This window comes from Vicia villosa, linkage group LG1 (genome assembly GCF_029867415.1).
Source record: "Vicia villosa cultivar HV-30 ecotype Madison, WI linkage group LG1, Vvil1.0, whole genome shotgun sequence".
Lineage (NCBI taxonomy): Eukaryota > Viridiplantae > Streptophyta > Magnoliopsida > Fabales > Fabaceae > Vicia > Vicia villosa.
In genome coordinates, this window is record NC_081180.1 from 151,592,075 (window position 1) to 151,606,186 (window position 14,112).

The 14,112-nt window shown below is 37.9% G+C and overlaps 1 protein-coding gene across 1 annotated transcript; it reads right to left on the reverse strand.

The window, feature by feature from the left end:
- Positions 1 to 11,510: 11,510 nt before the first annotated feature.
- LOC131657480 (uncharacterized) lies at positions 11,511 to 13,432 on the reverse strand. The gene is made up of 3 exons (XM_058926876.1): positions 12,412 to 13,432; positions 11,900 to 12,315; positions 11,511 to 11,786 (listed from the first exon to the last, which is right to left on the reverse strand). Exons 1-3 carry the CDS (start codon positions 13,430 to 13,432, stop codon positions 11,511 to 11,513), a joined length of 1,713 nt encoding a protein of 570 aa, XP_058782859.1.
- Positions 13,433 to 14,112: the final 680 nt, after the last annotated feature.

Here is a 14,112-nt window from a genome sequence, read left to right on the forward strand (position 1 = left end):
GGCGCTGTCGAAACCGCCAACAAAAACATCAAGAAAATCATACAAAAGATGACAGTAACCTACAAAGACTGGCATGAGATGTTACCTTTTGCTCTTTATGGTTATCGCACATCTGCGCGTACTTCAACAGGGGCAACTCCATTCTCGTTAGTCTACGGTATGGAAGCAGTTCTCCCAATCAAAATCCAGATTCCTTCCTTAAGGATCATGAAAGAAGCCGATCTAGACGAAGACGATTGGATTCAAACTCGATTCGATCAAATACACTTGATCGATGAGAAAAGACTTGCAGCTATCTGTCATGGCCAGCTATACCAAAAGCGCATGATCAAAGCATTCAACAAGAAAGTCAAAAGTCAAGCATACCAAACTGGTGGCTTGGTTATCAAACGCATCATCTTACCACAAGGTGATCCCAGAGGCAAATGGACCCCCACCTACGAGGGACCATTCATAATCAAGAAAATATTCTCCGGCGGTGCCATGTTGCTTACCACCATGGATGGCGAGGATTTCCCACACCCTGTGAATGCAGACATAGTCAAAAAGTACTTTGCTTAAAAAAAAAAATACAGCTCGCTAAGTTGAAAACCTGAAAGGGCAACTTAGGCAAAAATGAGCGTCTCGGTGGATTGAAAACCCGAAAGGGCGATCCAGGCAAAAATTAGAGACAAAACAAATACAATCCCGGTAGGCTGAAAACCTGAAAGGGCAGCCTAGGCAAAAATTAGGGAATAAAGCATACAACTATGTCCCGCTCAGCTGCCTACTCACCGACAAGGTTCAACACCTCAAAGACACCGATCAGTCCAATCACTTTCCTCCAACAAGTGAGGGATGAGATGCTCGAAGACAGATTGGCAATAGTAGAACTGAAACTTGACTGGATCGTTCTCACATAGCTATTTCTTTTCATAAATACTTTTCAAAACTTTCTGACAATTTCCTACTTCTAGGATTGTTGTCTCCCTATACTAATCCGCCTATCACGGCACCTTTTCAAAAATCAATGCAGCTTATAACTAACATTTTCATTTTTTCTGTTTTGAATACGCGAGCATCCCAATGATATTTTGAATGAACATATGCATTTGAATATGATTGATGTTTACCAGGAAAAACAGGAATAGCATTCCGGACATGTCCCAATTATTTGGACATTATCCTAAACCAGCATCAGAAGGAAGTTTCCCCAATGGAGACACATTCCTCAACAAATCCCTCAAAAAGATTTTTCTTTCGAAAGAAGTCTTATTCCCCAGCAGGGTTGTTCCAGATTACTGTCTTCAGAAGGTGTGATCTCCGCACCCAAACTTGGTCAGATAGTGCATCGGAGGATTATGCATCTTCCTCATTCCCACTCCAAAGGGCGTCACAGTCCGAACTCTCAAAACTACTGTTCATCCCCGAGCAGTAATCAAAGATCCTTCAATAGAACATCCTGGTTCTCAAAGAATTTCCCCAACCCAGGGTACTCAAGCGAGACAGAAGATCATCAACAACCACGATGCCTTCACTTCCAAATGGCTAGCAGGGATTTATTTTCCCAATCACAATGCCTTCATTTCTTGACGACTAAGCTGGGATTTATTTTCCCAATCAGGAGCTTGACACGCTCTAAGCTGCATAAACCATGCATCACATTCACACTCATATTCACATTCACAATCATGCATCATACGCATATTCATACACAACATAACTTGCATATTTCTCCTCTAGCTCGAGGATCTCATATCATACATGCATCATAGACATCGCATATTATTAACTTGATTTTTCAGGTAGACAGATGTCTTCAGCAAAGATGTTCTCACTCACATGCAGTGTTCATCCTGAAACTTATTCAGACAAGCAGTCCTTTCAGATACAATCAAACCAAAGATTCACTCTGAAGAACTCTCATTCTCAACTCATTTATCATCTAACATTGCTAGTCTAAGGCGAAACCTCAGACGGTTCCAGAACGATCTAGCATTACAGATCTAAGGCGAAACCTCAGACGGTTCCAGAACGATCTAACATTGCAGATCTAAGGCGAAACCTCAGACGGTTCCAGAACGATCTAACATTGCAGATCTAAGGCGAAACCTCAGACGGTTCCAGAACGATCTAACATTGCAGATCTAAGGCGAAACCCCAGAAGGTTCCAGAACGATCTAACATTGCAGATCTAAAGTGATACCTCAAACGGTTCCACAATGATCAACTTTCAAATCCTTCATCAAGATATAATCAACAGATTCATTCTGATGAACAAACCATCAACACATTGTCCAGGTGGCATCCGAAAGCCCAGGTAATGTTTCAATCTGCCAACAACATTTCACAGACAACATTCAAATGCAACTTCCAACATCTCTGCTGATCAAGGTAAGTGCAAATTTTCAGGGCATCTATTTATTCAATCATCTTCTACCCTCAGATTTCAGACAATCTCTTCAGGTTTAAGAAGATTGAATAGGGGCAACTGTTATACCCCAAAATTTGCCCACTTCTTTTTTCAGGAAAGTTTCAATATGAAAATTAAGAGTCTCATATAAACATGGATTTTTTCAAAATATCCTGACATATGAAGAACTTGGTTTTCAGAATTTTTCTTACACAGTAACTTGGCTTACAGTGGAATTTATTCTTACGCAAACGCCAAATACTGTTCTTTACTTCACAAATACTATTTATTTATTTTACAGATAAATAGTACTAACACAGTTCATGCAGGGTTAAATCTTTTTGCAGGCGCAAAAGCAGGAAACTCACACTGTACTGGTAACAATTGTTTTTGTTTTCCCACTAACTTTTGTGCTATATTCCATTATTTTCAAAATCTTTTCAAATCTATCCTTTCAAATTCAAATCTCAACTTTATTCTATCCATCTCTCTTTTCCCAACAATACCTTACACTTTCTTTCAAATCTCACTACCACTCAAATTTCCTTTTGTACGGAATCACATCATTCCCCAACGTCTCTATCATCTTTCCATTCTATAAATACCTCTCATTCTTCCCACAAATCTCACATCAAATTCTAAATCATCTTTCAAATTTCTACTTCATCATCCATTTTCTTTCTTCTTTCCTAGCAAGAATGGCAAAATGGATAGAGACACTGTTTCTTACAGTCATCACCATTGCTACGGTGATCATGACTTTCTTCTGCCTACACAGTCCTGAGAAGTGTGGACCTGCAATGGTTGCATTCCCAATCCTCTACATGTTATTGATCATAGCATGGTTCATCAACCGTCATTTTTAAAGTTTGCCGTGTTTCTTATTTTCTTAAACGTACCGTCTATTCATCGTACTGTTCAATAGTATGTAATATTTATACTGTCAGTATTAAATGTTGTACTATTTGTCATAATATTGCTTAATTACTAAGATAATATTTTGTGTGTTTCTGCCAGTCAAATATTTCTATTTCTGTGCATTTAACAATTTTCAGGTTATTATCGGTAATTTTGCCCGCATACCGTAAATATCAGTTATTTATTATGTTTCTGTTTTCTAACAAGTCATGTAAATAAATTTTCATGCTTCACACCAAACAAAAACAAAAATAACAACAAAAAAAAAAAAAAAAAGAAAATTAACTTTGACGGTTGATTTTTCACTTTAACTGCTGCTTCAGTACACGAACAGTCGGTTGACAGACAAACTGCAGACAGTACAATTCACAGTGATTTGTACAATCAATCAAATCAATCATTCACAATTCAAATTTCCAAGATTTTTGTGTTAGAAGTCTTCTGAATATCACATGATTAGCAGAAACTCAACACTGCACAAAAATCAGGTACGCTTAACTGCCTCCTATACAGACAGTCCCTAATCAGGGTTTTTCTTGTTTTAACAGGAGCAACAAGTTTTGAGAGCTCAAATGGATTTCATATACATCCATACATCTCAAAGTACCATCATACAAATTTTCAAACTTCAATTCACTCAGACGCACCGTCAGCAGCTCAAACAGTCAACAGACGACCCGTTTGACCAAAAAAGTCAACTGACAGTCAAAAATGAAATTTTTTGTCAAAGTCCATATTTTGTCAAAGGATTCAACATTTGATCATTGGATGATCATAATTCATCAAGGAAAGATCAAAAATCAACAAAACCCTAAGATTCAAAATTAGGGTTTTTGCCTGAAAAGTCAACTCAACTTTGACTGATCATAACTCTCTCATCCTTCATCCAAAAAATGTCAACCAAAGCTCATTTTGAAGGAAATTCAATTATCTTTCAAATGCAATTGATCCCATGGTCATAGCATTCACCATTTGAAAAATATGGCCAAAGACATTACAGGTCATTTTCAAAGTCAACAAAAAGACACTTTTTTCAAATGGACACACAAGGAGAACCAAAAATCATTTTGATATGAGACCAAAGACATTGGTTAGAGGACTCTTTGAGGTTTCCAAAAAGTGCAAGATCTCCTTCATATGACAAAAATTGAAGGATTTACACCTTGTTGAAGTTGGCTAAATTTTGGGAAAATGCATGAAATCAACATTGCTCAAAAATGTTTTTTTTCCAAATGAGTCCAAGTTTTTATGGTCCAAACATCTTTGCCATGTTACTATGGGCCTCCCACGACCAAGACAAAGCCCACATCTTTATTGGCCATTTTTTGCATAATTTTATCTTACTTTAAGATTAAAATTAAAAGGAAAATGCATGGATAATGGTTGCTTGGCCTCCAAGTATGACTCACTTCAAGGAATCTTCATTTTTTTTCTGCAAGAATTGAAGAGCAAGACAAGAGCATTGAATGGAGTCAAGCTTGGTCAACAATTCAAAGATTTTTAATATTTTAAAAATCAAACTTTCAACAAAGACAACAAAGCTTCTTAGCTTGAGTTCCAAGCAACTTTGGGCTATAAAAGAAGCATCATACTTCAGCAAAAGGGGGGACACACGAAATAGGGCAAGAGTATAGCAAGAAATATCACAAAAATTCTCAAAATTTGCATATACTTTGTAATTTTCAAATTCAAATTTCCAATCAATATCAATACCAATAAACACTTCTAATCATCTCCTCAAACATTATAGAGTAAGATTGAGCTCTAAATATAGACATATGAGAGTCGTATAAAGCACTTAAAGCTCTTCATGTACATATGAGTTTTATTTTCGTTTTTGTATATGCAACTAATTTCACTGCAAACTAACCACCCTAACATCCTTATGGGGACCTATATGTGTGATCTGGGCCTTAGCATGAGTGTTCCAACGTGAGGATCAGGCTCCACCATTAAAACGAGTCCATGAGTGTTTAAGCTTCATCTTCTTCGTATCCATAGCTAGGAGCTTCAAACCTTAAAACAAATGACATATTTGGATTCAGGACACTCTAATTAGTGGATCTGGGTCACTTGTTTCTATTGCTAACTCGTATTTTTTGCAGGTTCATAGGTTGTTAAAAAACTGGAATTTTAACGTCCAAATAGGGGAGGTTAAAAACCCCCGCTATTTGAAGCTGAAAACCTCACTTTTGGAGGTTGAAGACGACCACGCGTCCAAGCGTGGTTCGTCTGACTTTTCAGCGCGCCAAGGTGGCCCTTCCCTCAAATCTTATTCGCTGGTCAATCCAGCGTGGGCCCCTGCAAAGACTTTGAATCCCCTTGGATTCAGTGTACACCATCATACCATGCACCTACAAATCTGTGCCCTTGGATCAATCTCAAAGCCAATCCAACGCCTCACACATGCAAGCTCACCATGCTCCTTCATTAATTGCCACACCAGATCAGTATCCTTATATTTTTAATTTTATTTTCTATTTTTATTTTAGTTTCTTTGATAAATTAATTAAAAATAGTTAAAAACTTCCAAAAATTCCACAAAAAATATTTTAAACTTCTAAAATAATATATTATTTTATGAAACAAAAATATTTTATTTTTCTTCAAAATTTCAATATTTTTCATAATTAATTAGTATGTATTTGTATATTTGCTTATTAATTATTTTAATTAGTCAAAAAATCATAAAAAAAATTGTTCTTTGTGTTAAATATTGTTTATATATCATAAACTAATTTTGTACATATTTAGGATAATTTTCTCTTTAAGTTTTAATTATTTGTGTAATTATTTGCATAATTATGTTTTGATTAACTTAAAATATCCAAAAACAAATTTCAAAAATTCCAAAAAAATTAGTTTTGTTCTAAAATCAATTAACAAACATTTTGTACATATTTTTAAACTTATTTGCTAGGTTTAATCATATTTCCATCTTTTCTTTATTTTAAATTAATTAATAATGCATTAATTATATTTAAAATAAATCACAAAAATACAAAAATATGCCTTTTATTTCTTGCAATTTAAAATTCCTAGATAAATGTATAGGATGTCAAATTCATGTAAATAGGCTAGTTTACATTTCCCGCACAATCGATGTAATAGCGTAGATTTACTTTCTGCACTTTACATTTCCGCATTTTAATTTCCAGCACCCATATAAACTGCGTGTATGTCAAAGATAAAACTGAACCGTCAGATCACTAACTTCAAAGATAAATATCTGAATTCAATCACAATCACATTTGCACCTCCTAGGGTAACCCCTTTTCACTCTTTTCAAAATCAAAGTTACATTTCTACTGTTTCGAGTACAAAATCGAACCTTTTGTTTATATCCGACGAATGGATAGATTTTTAAGGGGAACAAGGATAAAGACCTCCTAACTCAGGGTAGACCTCCTAGTTTGCTTGCTCAAAATCAAAACAAACAAAATTCTCATACACTGTTGTTTTTAAAAACGAATTTTCCAAAAGACAATATTTTGTATACATCCAAACACGGATCATTACAAAATTAACGATCTTTTCAAAACATCTTTCGAAAGATAAACAAGCATTTGTATATATCCGCACAAGGATCATTACAAATTCTATTTGCAAAGGTATTTCAAAAACACAGGTAAAGCATTCCGAATCAATTGAAAAGTAAAGCAAATGAGCTAAGCAAACTAAAGAGCCCATGGATAACCATGGATACAAAGGGTGCTAACACCTTCCCTTTGTATAACCTACCCCCTTACCCAGAATCTCTCAAAGGTCTTTTTTCTGTTTCTTTTATAAACCTTTCCTTCATTGGATAAAATAAAAGGTCGGTGGCGACTCTGTAAACTTTTTCAAAAGTGACGCGAAAGCGTCCGATCGACAAAAAAGAGTCAGTTCACGTATCCCACCCACGGAGGGGTATGGCCCGAAAGGACGGTCCACAACTATTAACCGCGATAATCGATTGATTCAATTACCATAGTTAACAGATTAATAGTTGTATCATTACCAATTCTAATTGATTGATTCAATTATCACTAATAATGAATTATAGTATTTTTAATAATTTTTATGAATTAATTTGTACCATTATCCCTCGTAATCGATTGGTTCGATTAAAAATAATAATGAATTTAAATGGGAAGATAGGCTAATCATCGCAACCAATAAAATGATTGAAACCATTTAGCCAAATAAAACTATTTATTTTAATTAAATAAATATTTAAGAAAAATCGATTATTGCCCATCACGATTAATAGATTTAATCGAAACGAACAATAAATTAATGATTTACTTATTTATAATACATTTAATTTATTTGTAAAAATAATCTATTATTATATATGTAAATATCTAAAAAGAATTAAGTAAAATGTATAAATTAATTGAAATAGATTTAGTTTATTAGGGTTTTGATTCAGCGTGGTTGCCATTAGGGTCCATGGTATAGAGAACTAAATCTGAGGCGTAAGATCTAGGTGGATTGATGATCCTATGTTCAGATCTGGGGGACCATGGCAAACTTAAAGATCAGCGCAGCATATGATTAAGGAACAAAGTCTTTTCATAAAAAATAATAGGGAGCGAGGGATCGAACCCTCGTCCCTTTGCTCACATGCGCGCAATCTTACCACTCCAGATACGTTGTTCAGTTGTTTAAGCAATACAATCAATATAATATATGGATAATCAATAGAACACACAACAAAACGAGCGCGAAATTCAAACGCGCCTATCGGATCATGACACATCGTCATCTTCTTCAGCAAAACCTGCACAGATTCTTTTATAGCGCTTTTACACATAGGTTGTAAAAGACCATATATACTACACCTGTCCCACATGAAAATCACGCAAACGCACACCAAAATCAAAATTAAAACCACAGTCAATCTCGTCTTGCTCAGACGAAACCAACCATGTCCGTTTTGGACCCTAATTCTCATCAAATCGTGCGACCCTAAATTTCCTATCAAGAACCCTAATACGGCAAATCCGTGGCAAACGCACACCAAAATTCAATTAAACCACCAGAATCAGTCAACATATCACCCTGATCAATAATATGCAAACGAAATTCAATAAGCATGCATAGTTTGTTGTACCCGACCTCAAATTTTTCGTGACATACCTGGGCTTTAACGGAGGTTATCTGGGGGTGTTGAAGTCGTGCAATGGTCTCAATCAATTCAGAATGCTTGAAGGAACGTGTGGCAACGCTTAAATCCCTCTGAAACTCCTCCAATCTTCTAAACCGAAATTGAATTTTCTTGAAGAGTTTTATGTTCTTGCAAGCTCTGTTCTGATCCGATTTTCCAACCCCTCATGCCTTGAATCATGTTCTATACTTATAGTGGAACAAATAGGTCAACAAACTTTGCCCAAAATCTCTTTAAATCCATTATTAAAAAATTGAGAAATTTGCTTCATGGAACTTTCTAAATTTGATCAATCTTGCTCCAATTATCCAATCAACAGTTATGCACGAAATTACCTTGCCAATATTCAATAAATATTGATTGAAATTGGCCATTATGATTCCTATATTCAATATTTGATTTTTCTTTGGTTTATATAACTTTAAATCATTATTTAAATGAATAAAAAAATCATATAAATCAAATTAAAATACAATAATTTGTGGAAAACGAATTTTATAGCTTAGATAACTTGTGGACCAAGATCAAGTTATAAAAATATAGGCCCGCTTGCAAAAAATTCCATTTTGAACCCCTTTATTTCACATTTTGTCCTCTAAAATTACCCAACTTTGACCAAGCATATCTCACTCAATTTTTTAAGCTATGAGGGAGTTCTAGGACTTTTTGGAAACCTCAAGATGTCCTCTATAAGCCACTTTGGAACATATTTTTCATTTGGAGCTTTTATCTTGATCATATCCTCTTTAACAAAAACTGCTTTTGAAGGATGTTTGAAAAGGACCTGTAATCTTTTGTATCATATCTTCCAAATGAAGCATTTCTAGCCTTGGCTTGTGGGAGACAAAGTTGTAGAGAATCCAATCAAAACTTTGGGGTATGACATCAGCCACAATCAAAACAAATCCTGGCCGTGAATGGAATATGAAAACCTGTCGGAGAAGTAAGCACAGCCCCAATACCATTGCCCAATGCATTAGAAGCACCACCAAACACAAGCGCCCATCGCGCCCCTGGTTCAGGTCCTTCCTCTTGATCTTGACTATTGGAAGTCTCTGCCACACACATTATATCCTCATCAGGAAACTCAAAGTGCATAGTTTGGTAATCATCCACAGGTTGATGCACAAGATAGTCAGCAATCACACTACTTTTAATGGCCTTCTGAGTAGTGTATTGTATGTCGTATTCTATCAAGATCATTTGCCAACGGGCAATCCTTCCTGTCAATGCTGGTTTCTCAAATATATATTTGATCGGATCCATCTTTGAAATCAACAAAGTGGTGTGAGTCAACATATACTGTCTCAGTCGGCGAGCAACCCATGCCAAAGCATAGCAAGTTTTCTCGAGTAGTGAGTATCTTGATTCACAATCGGTAGACTTTTTGCTAAGGTAATAAATTGCATGCTCTTTTCGACCAGACTCGTCATGCTGCCCCAACACACACCCCCATTGAATTCTCGAGGACTATCAAGTACATGATCAACGGTCTACCTTCCGCTGGAGGCATAAGGATTGGAGGTTCTTGTAAATACTCCTTAACTTTATCAAATGCCCTTTGACAATTGTCATCCCACTTTATTGCCTGATTCTTTCTCAATAGCTTGAAGATAGGTTCACATGTGGCGGTAAGGTGTGAGATGAATCTCGCAATGTAATTCAACCTTCCCAGGAACCCACGAACCTGTTTCTCAGTCCTCGATTCAGGCATCTCTTGTATGGATTTTACCTTTGCAGGATCGACCTCAATACCCTTTTCACTTACGATGAAACCAAGCAACTTTCCTGATCTCACTCCGAAGGTACATTTATTGGGGTTCAACCTTAACCTGAACTTTCTTAACCTTTCAAACAATTTCTTCAGGTGGACAAGGTGCTCCTCCTCAGTATGGGACTCTGCAATCATGTCGTCCACATAGACCTTGATCTCCTTATGAATCATGTCGTGAAACAAAGTCACCATAGCTCTTTGATAGGTTTGCCCTAACATTCTTCAACCCAAACGGCATGACCTTGTAACAAAAAGTGCCCCAAGGCGTAATGAATGTTGTCTTTTCCATATCCTCGGGCGCCATCTTTATCTGATTGTAACCAGAAAAACCGTCCATGAAGGAGAAAACTGAGAACTGAGCAGTATTATCTACCAACACATCAATGTGAGGAAGCGGGAAATCATCCTTCGGGCTCGCTCTATTCAGATCTCTATAGTCGACACACATTCGTACCTTCCCATCTTTCTTAGGCACGGGCACAATATTGGTGACCCATGGTGGATAAACTGTTACAGCGAGAAAGCCTGCATCAAACTGCTTCTGAACCTCTTCCTGGACTTTCTTGGACATGTTAGGACGTGTTCTTCTGAGTTTCTGTTTGACAGGCGGAGAATCTTCTTTAAGAGGTAACCTGTGCACAACAATATCAGTATCTAATTCGGGCATATCTTCGTAAGACCAAGCGAAGATATCAGAATACTCCTTCAACATTCCAATCAACTTTTCTTTTACATCCTCATTCAAAGAAGCCCCTAGTTTAACCTCCCTTCTCATCTCTTCGGTGCCAAGATTCACCGTTTCAATAGGTTCTTAATGTGGCTTGATCACTTTCTCTTCTTGTTTCAACAATCTGGCCAACTCATCAGGGAGTTCACAATCTTCTTCATCCCCTTCTTCAGCGGTGTAGATAGGATTGTCGAAGTCATAACGAGGCATAGCAAGATCGTTATCAACAGAATCTGGAGGAGAAGTGGCTCTGCATGAATTATGATTTATGCTTTATTTTAGAATTGAGGGGTGGTGATGAATAAGAAACGTTGCCATTTTTTATTTATTTATAACAAGTGTAAAATTAAAAAAGGGAAGACAAGGAACAAAAATGTTTGAATGCAAAAACGTCCTTTTATTAATGATTTTAACATTGAAAAACAACAAATGATGCCCTACATGTGTTCACTGTGTCTTGGGCATAACACAGGAATTATTGCATGATAAACAAAAACAAACAGTATTACTTTTGATCAAAAGCAATTGAGATGATGTCCTCGGACGACTAGTTGAGAAGCTTCTGACCTGGGACACACGGCTTGATCCATTCCTCGATGTCATAATCGCTATCCATATCCTCATCAGCAGCACAAATATGATCCTTGACAATGCCAGCACTAGAGAACTTGATCGGAACGAAGGTTCCGGGCTTCTTGGGGGCCCCATTAGATGAACTCTGAACCAACTGATATCCAATCCCACATTTATCCTGCTTGATTGGTAAATCTAAGACTCGGCCCCATCCTTCAGGATGACCAGATTCAACCACGGCTTTAGCTTTCTTATTGTCAACATAGAAATCTTGATAGTCTGGACAGCCTCAAAGGCGTGGCAAGGTGTCTCTTGGACCTCTCCTTCCACCTCGATATACCTGAAGGACGCAAGATGACTCACCACGTGTTCTTCTTCCCCACATATTGTGACTATCTTTCCTTGAGTCGCGAATTTGAGTTTCTGATGTAATGTGGAAGTCACGGCCTCAGCAGCATGGCTCCATGGGCGTCCTAGGAGACAACTGTAGGACGGGTGGATATCCATCACGAAGAAAGTAATAGTGATGAGCTGAGGGCCTATCATTATCGACAAGTCAACCTCCCCAAACACTGATCTCTTTGAGCCATCAAAGGCTCTCACCGTTAATTCATTCGGCCTTATCTCAACGCCAGAATAATCTAGCCTCATCAAAGACGACTTTGGTAATACATTCAAAGAAGATCCAGTATCCACGAGAACACGTAATAACATAGCCCCCTTACACTCCACTGATATATGCAAAGCTCTATTATGGTTTCTGCCTTCCGAAGGCAAGTCTGCATCAGTGAATCCTAAACCATTACCAGCGTTGATGTTTTACACCACTCCTTCAAGTTGATTCACTGAGATCTCCGGAGGGACAAAGGCAGTACTCAGAAGTCTCAATAAAGCATTTCGATGTGTCTCCGAACACAGGAGCAACTGCAAAATCGAAATCTTTGATTGAGTTTGACTCAGTTGGTCAACCACTTTATACTCACTTTTCTTGATGATCTTTAAGAACTCTTCCATCTCTTTGGCCACAGTATCTTCAGAATTAGAGCTTTGCCCCTGATCCACTGCATCTTCTACCACTCTTTTCCCTTTAGCTTGAGCTAGAGCTTCTGCATTATCATCGCGAGTATTCTGGGGAGGATTTAAAATACGACCACTCCTTGTCATTCTTCCAATGCCAACAACATTATCCATATCTTCTTTCTCAACTGGCATCTTAATCTCATATTTGGCCCCTTGGTAGAAAACTTCTCCCCCATAATTCCATGGGATTGCTTTTTCACTGTTATACGGGACGGGACCAGGCAATGTAATGACCAAAGGAGGTGCTCTGGCAGGAATTGGAATCTTTGCAGGAGTATACGGGATGGATGCCACATTAACTTCGTTTTCAACCCTTTCAGGACGTCGCACACGCTCAAACTGTAGATACCCACTATCTATCAATTGTTGAACCCCACTTTTCACCTTATCACAAACTGAGGAAACGACCATGCAATCAGTACAGAATTTTCCACAACTAGAGTATAGACCCATCCTCAATAATTCCTTCTTCAATAATGGCAACAGAGAGCCCAATTCGATCACATCCTTGACCAAGCGAGTGTCTTCAACAAACTCGATGGCATTTGCAGCATGAGCTCCATGGGGAGGCATAGGATTCTTAACAACATTAGGTCCTTGAGTCGGAGTAAACTCAATGACCTTAGAGTCGAGAAGATTTTGAACCTGATGCTTCAACGCTTTACAGTTTTCAATGCTATGTCCAGGTGCCCCAGAGTGGAATTCACATCTTGCATTGGCGTCCCAATTAGCAGGCAATTTAGCAGGAGTGGCTAGAGTCCTCAATTGGATTAACTTCAAATCGAGGAGGTATGGTAATACTTGTGCATATGTCATCGGGATCGGATCAAAAACCCTATCAGGCGCTTTCGGTTGATATTGACGTGGAGTATACCCTCGTTGCTGATATTGCTGAAAAGGTGCATTTGGTATAGTCACGGCGGCTACTTGTTGATAAGCATGGCCTTTGCCTTGACCATAGTAAGCAGCACTAGTCTCGCCCTCTTTTTTCTTGGCAAATCCATTTTATGGCTTCTTTCGACCAGCCCCAGAGGAAGAACTAGCAGCACTTGGATTTTGTATTCTACCAGCCTTAATCCCACTTTCAATATGCTCACCAATCATGACCAAATCGGCAAAGCTCGGGGATGCAGAGCAGGCAGAGTAATATTGACCCTCTAGAGTATTGGTGAACATATCCATCATCTCTCTTTCCAGCATAGGTGGTTGGACTCTAGCCGCCAACTCGCGCCATTTCTGCGTATATTCCATGAAGGATTCATTAGTTTTCTGGGCTAGATTCTGTAACTGAGTGCGATTTGGTGCCATGTTGACATTATACTGATATTGCTTTATGAAGGCCTCAACTAAGTCCCTCTAACTTCGGAAGTTAGCCCTCTCCAATCTCATGTACCATTCCAAACATGCCCTAGTCAGGCTATCTTGGAAGAAATGCATCAGCAACCCTTCGTCCTCAGAGTACACATGCATTTTGCGATAGTAAGCTCGGACATGTG

What these genes read in the sequence shown, in the direction of transcription:
- LOC131657480 (XM_058926876.1), bottom strand. Translation starts at nt 13,432, where the DNA reads ATGACATATGCACAAGTATTACCATACCTCCTCGATTTGAAGTTAATC. An exon ending in TGCTTTATTGAGACTTCTGA is followed by an intron (nt 12,316 to 12,411) that starts GTACTGCCTTTG and finishes TCACTGATGCAG; the next exon opens with ACTTGCCTTCGGAAGGCAGA. An exon ending in GTGGGGAAGAAGAACACGTG is followed by an intron (nt 11,787 to 11,899) that starts GTGAGTCATCTT and finishes GTTGACAATAAG; the next exon opens with AAAGCTAAAGCCGTGGTTGA.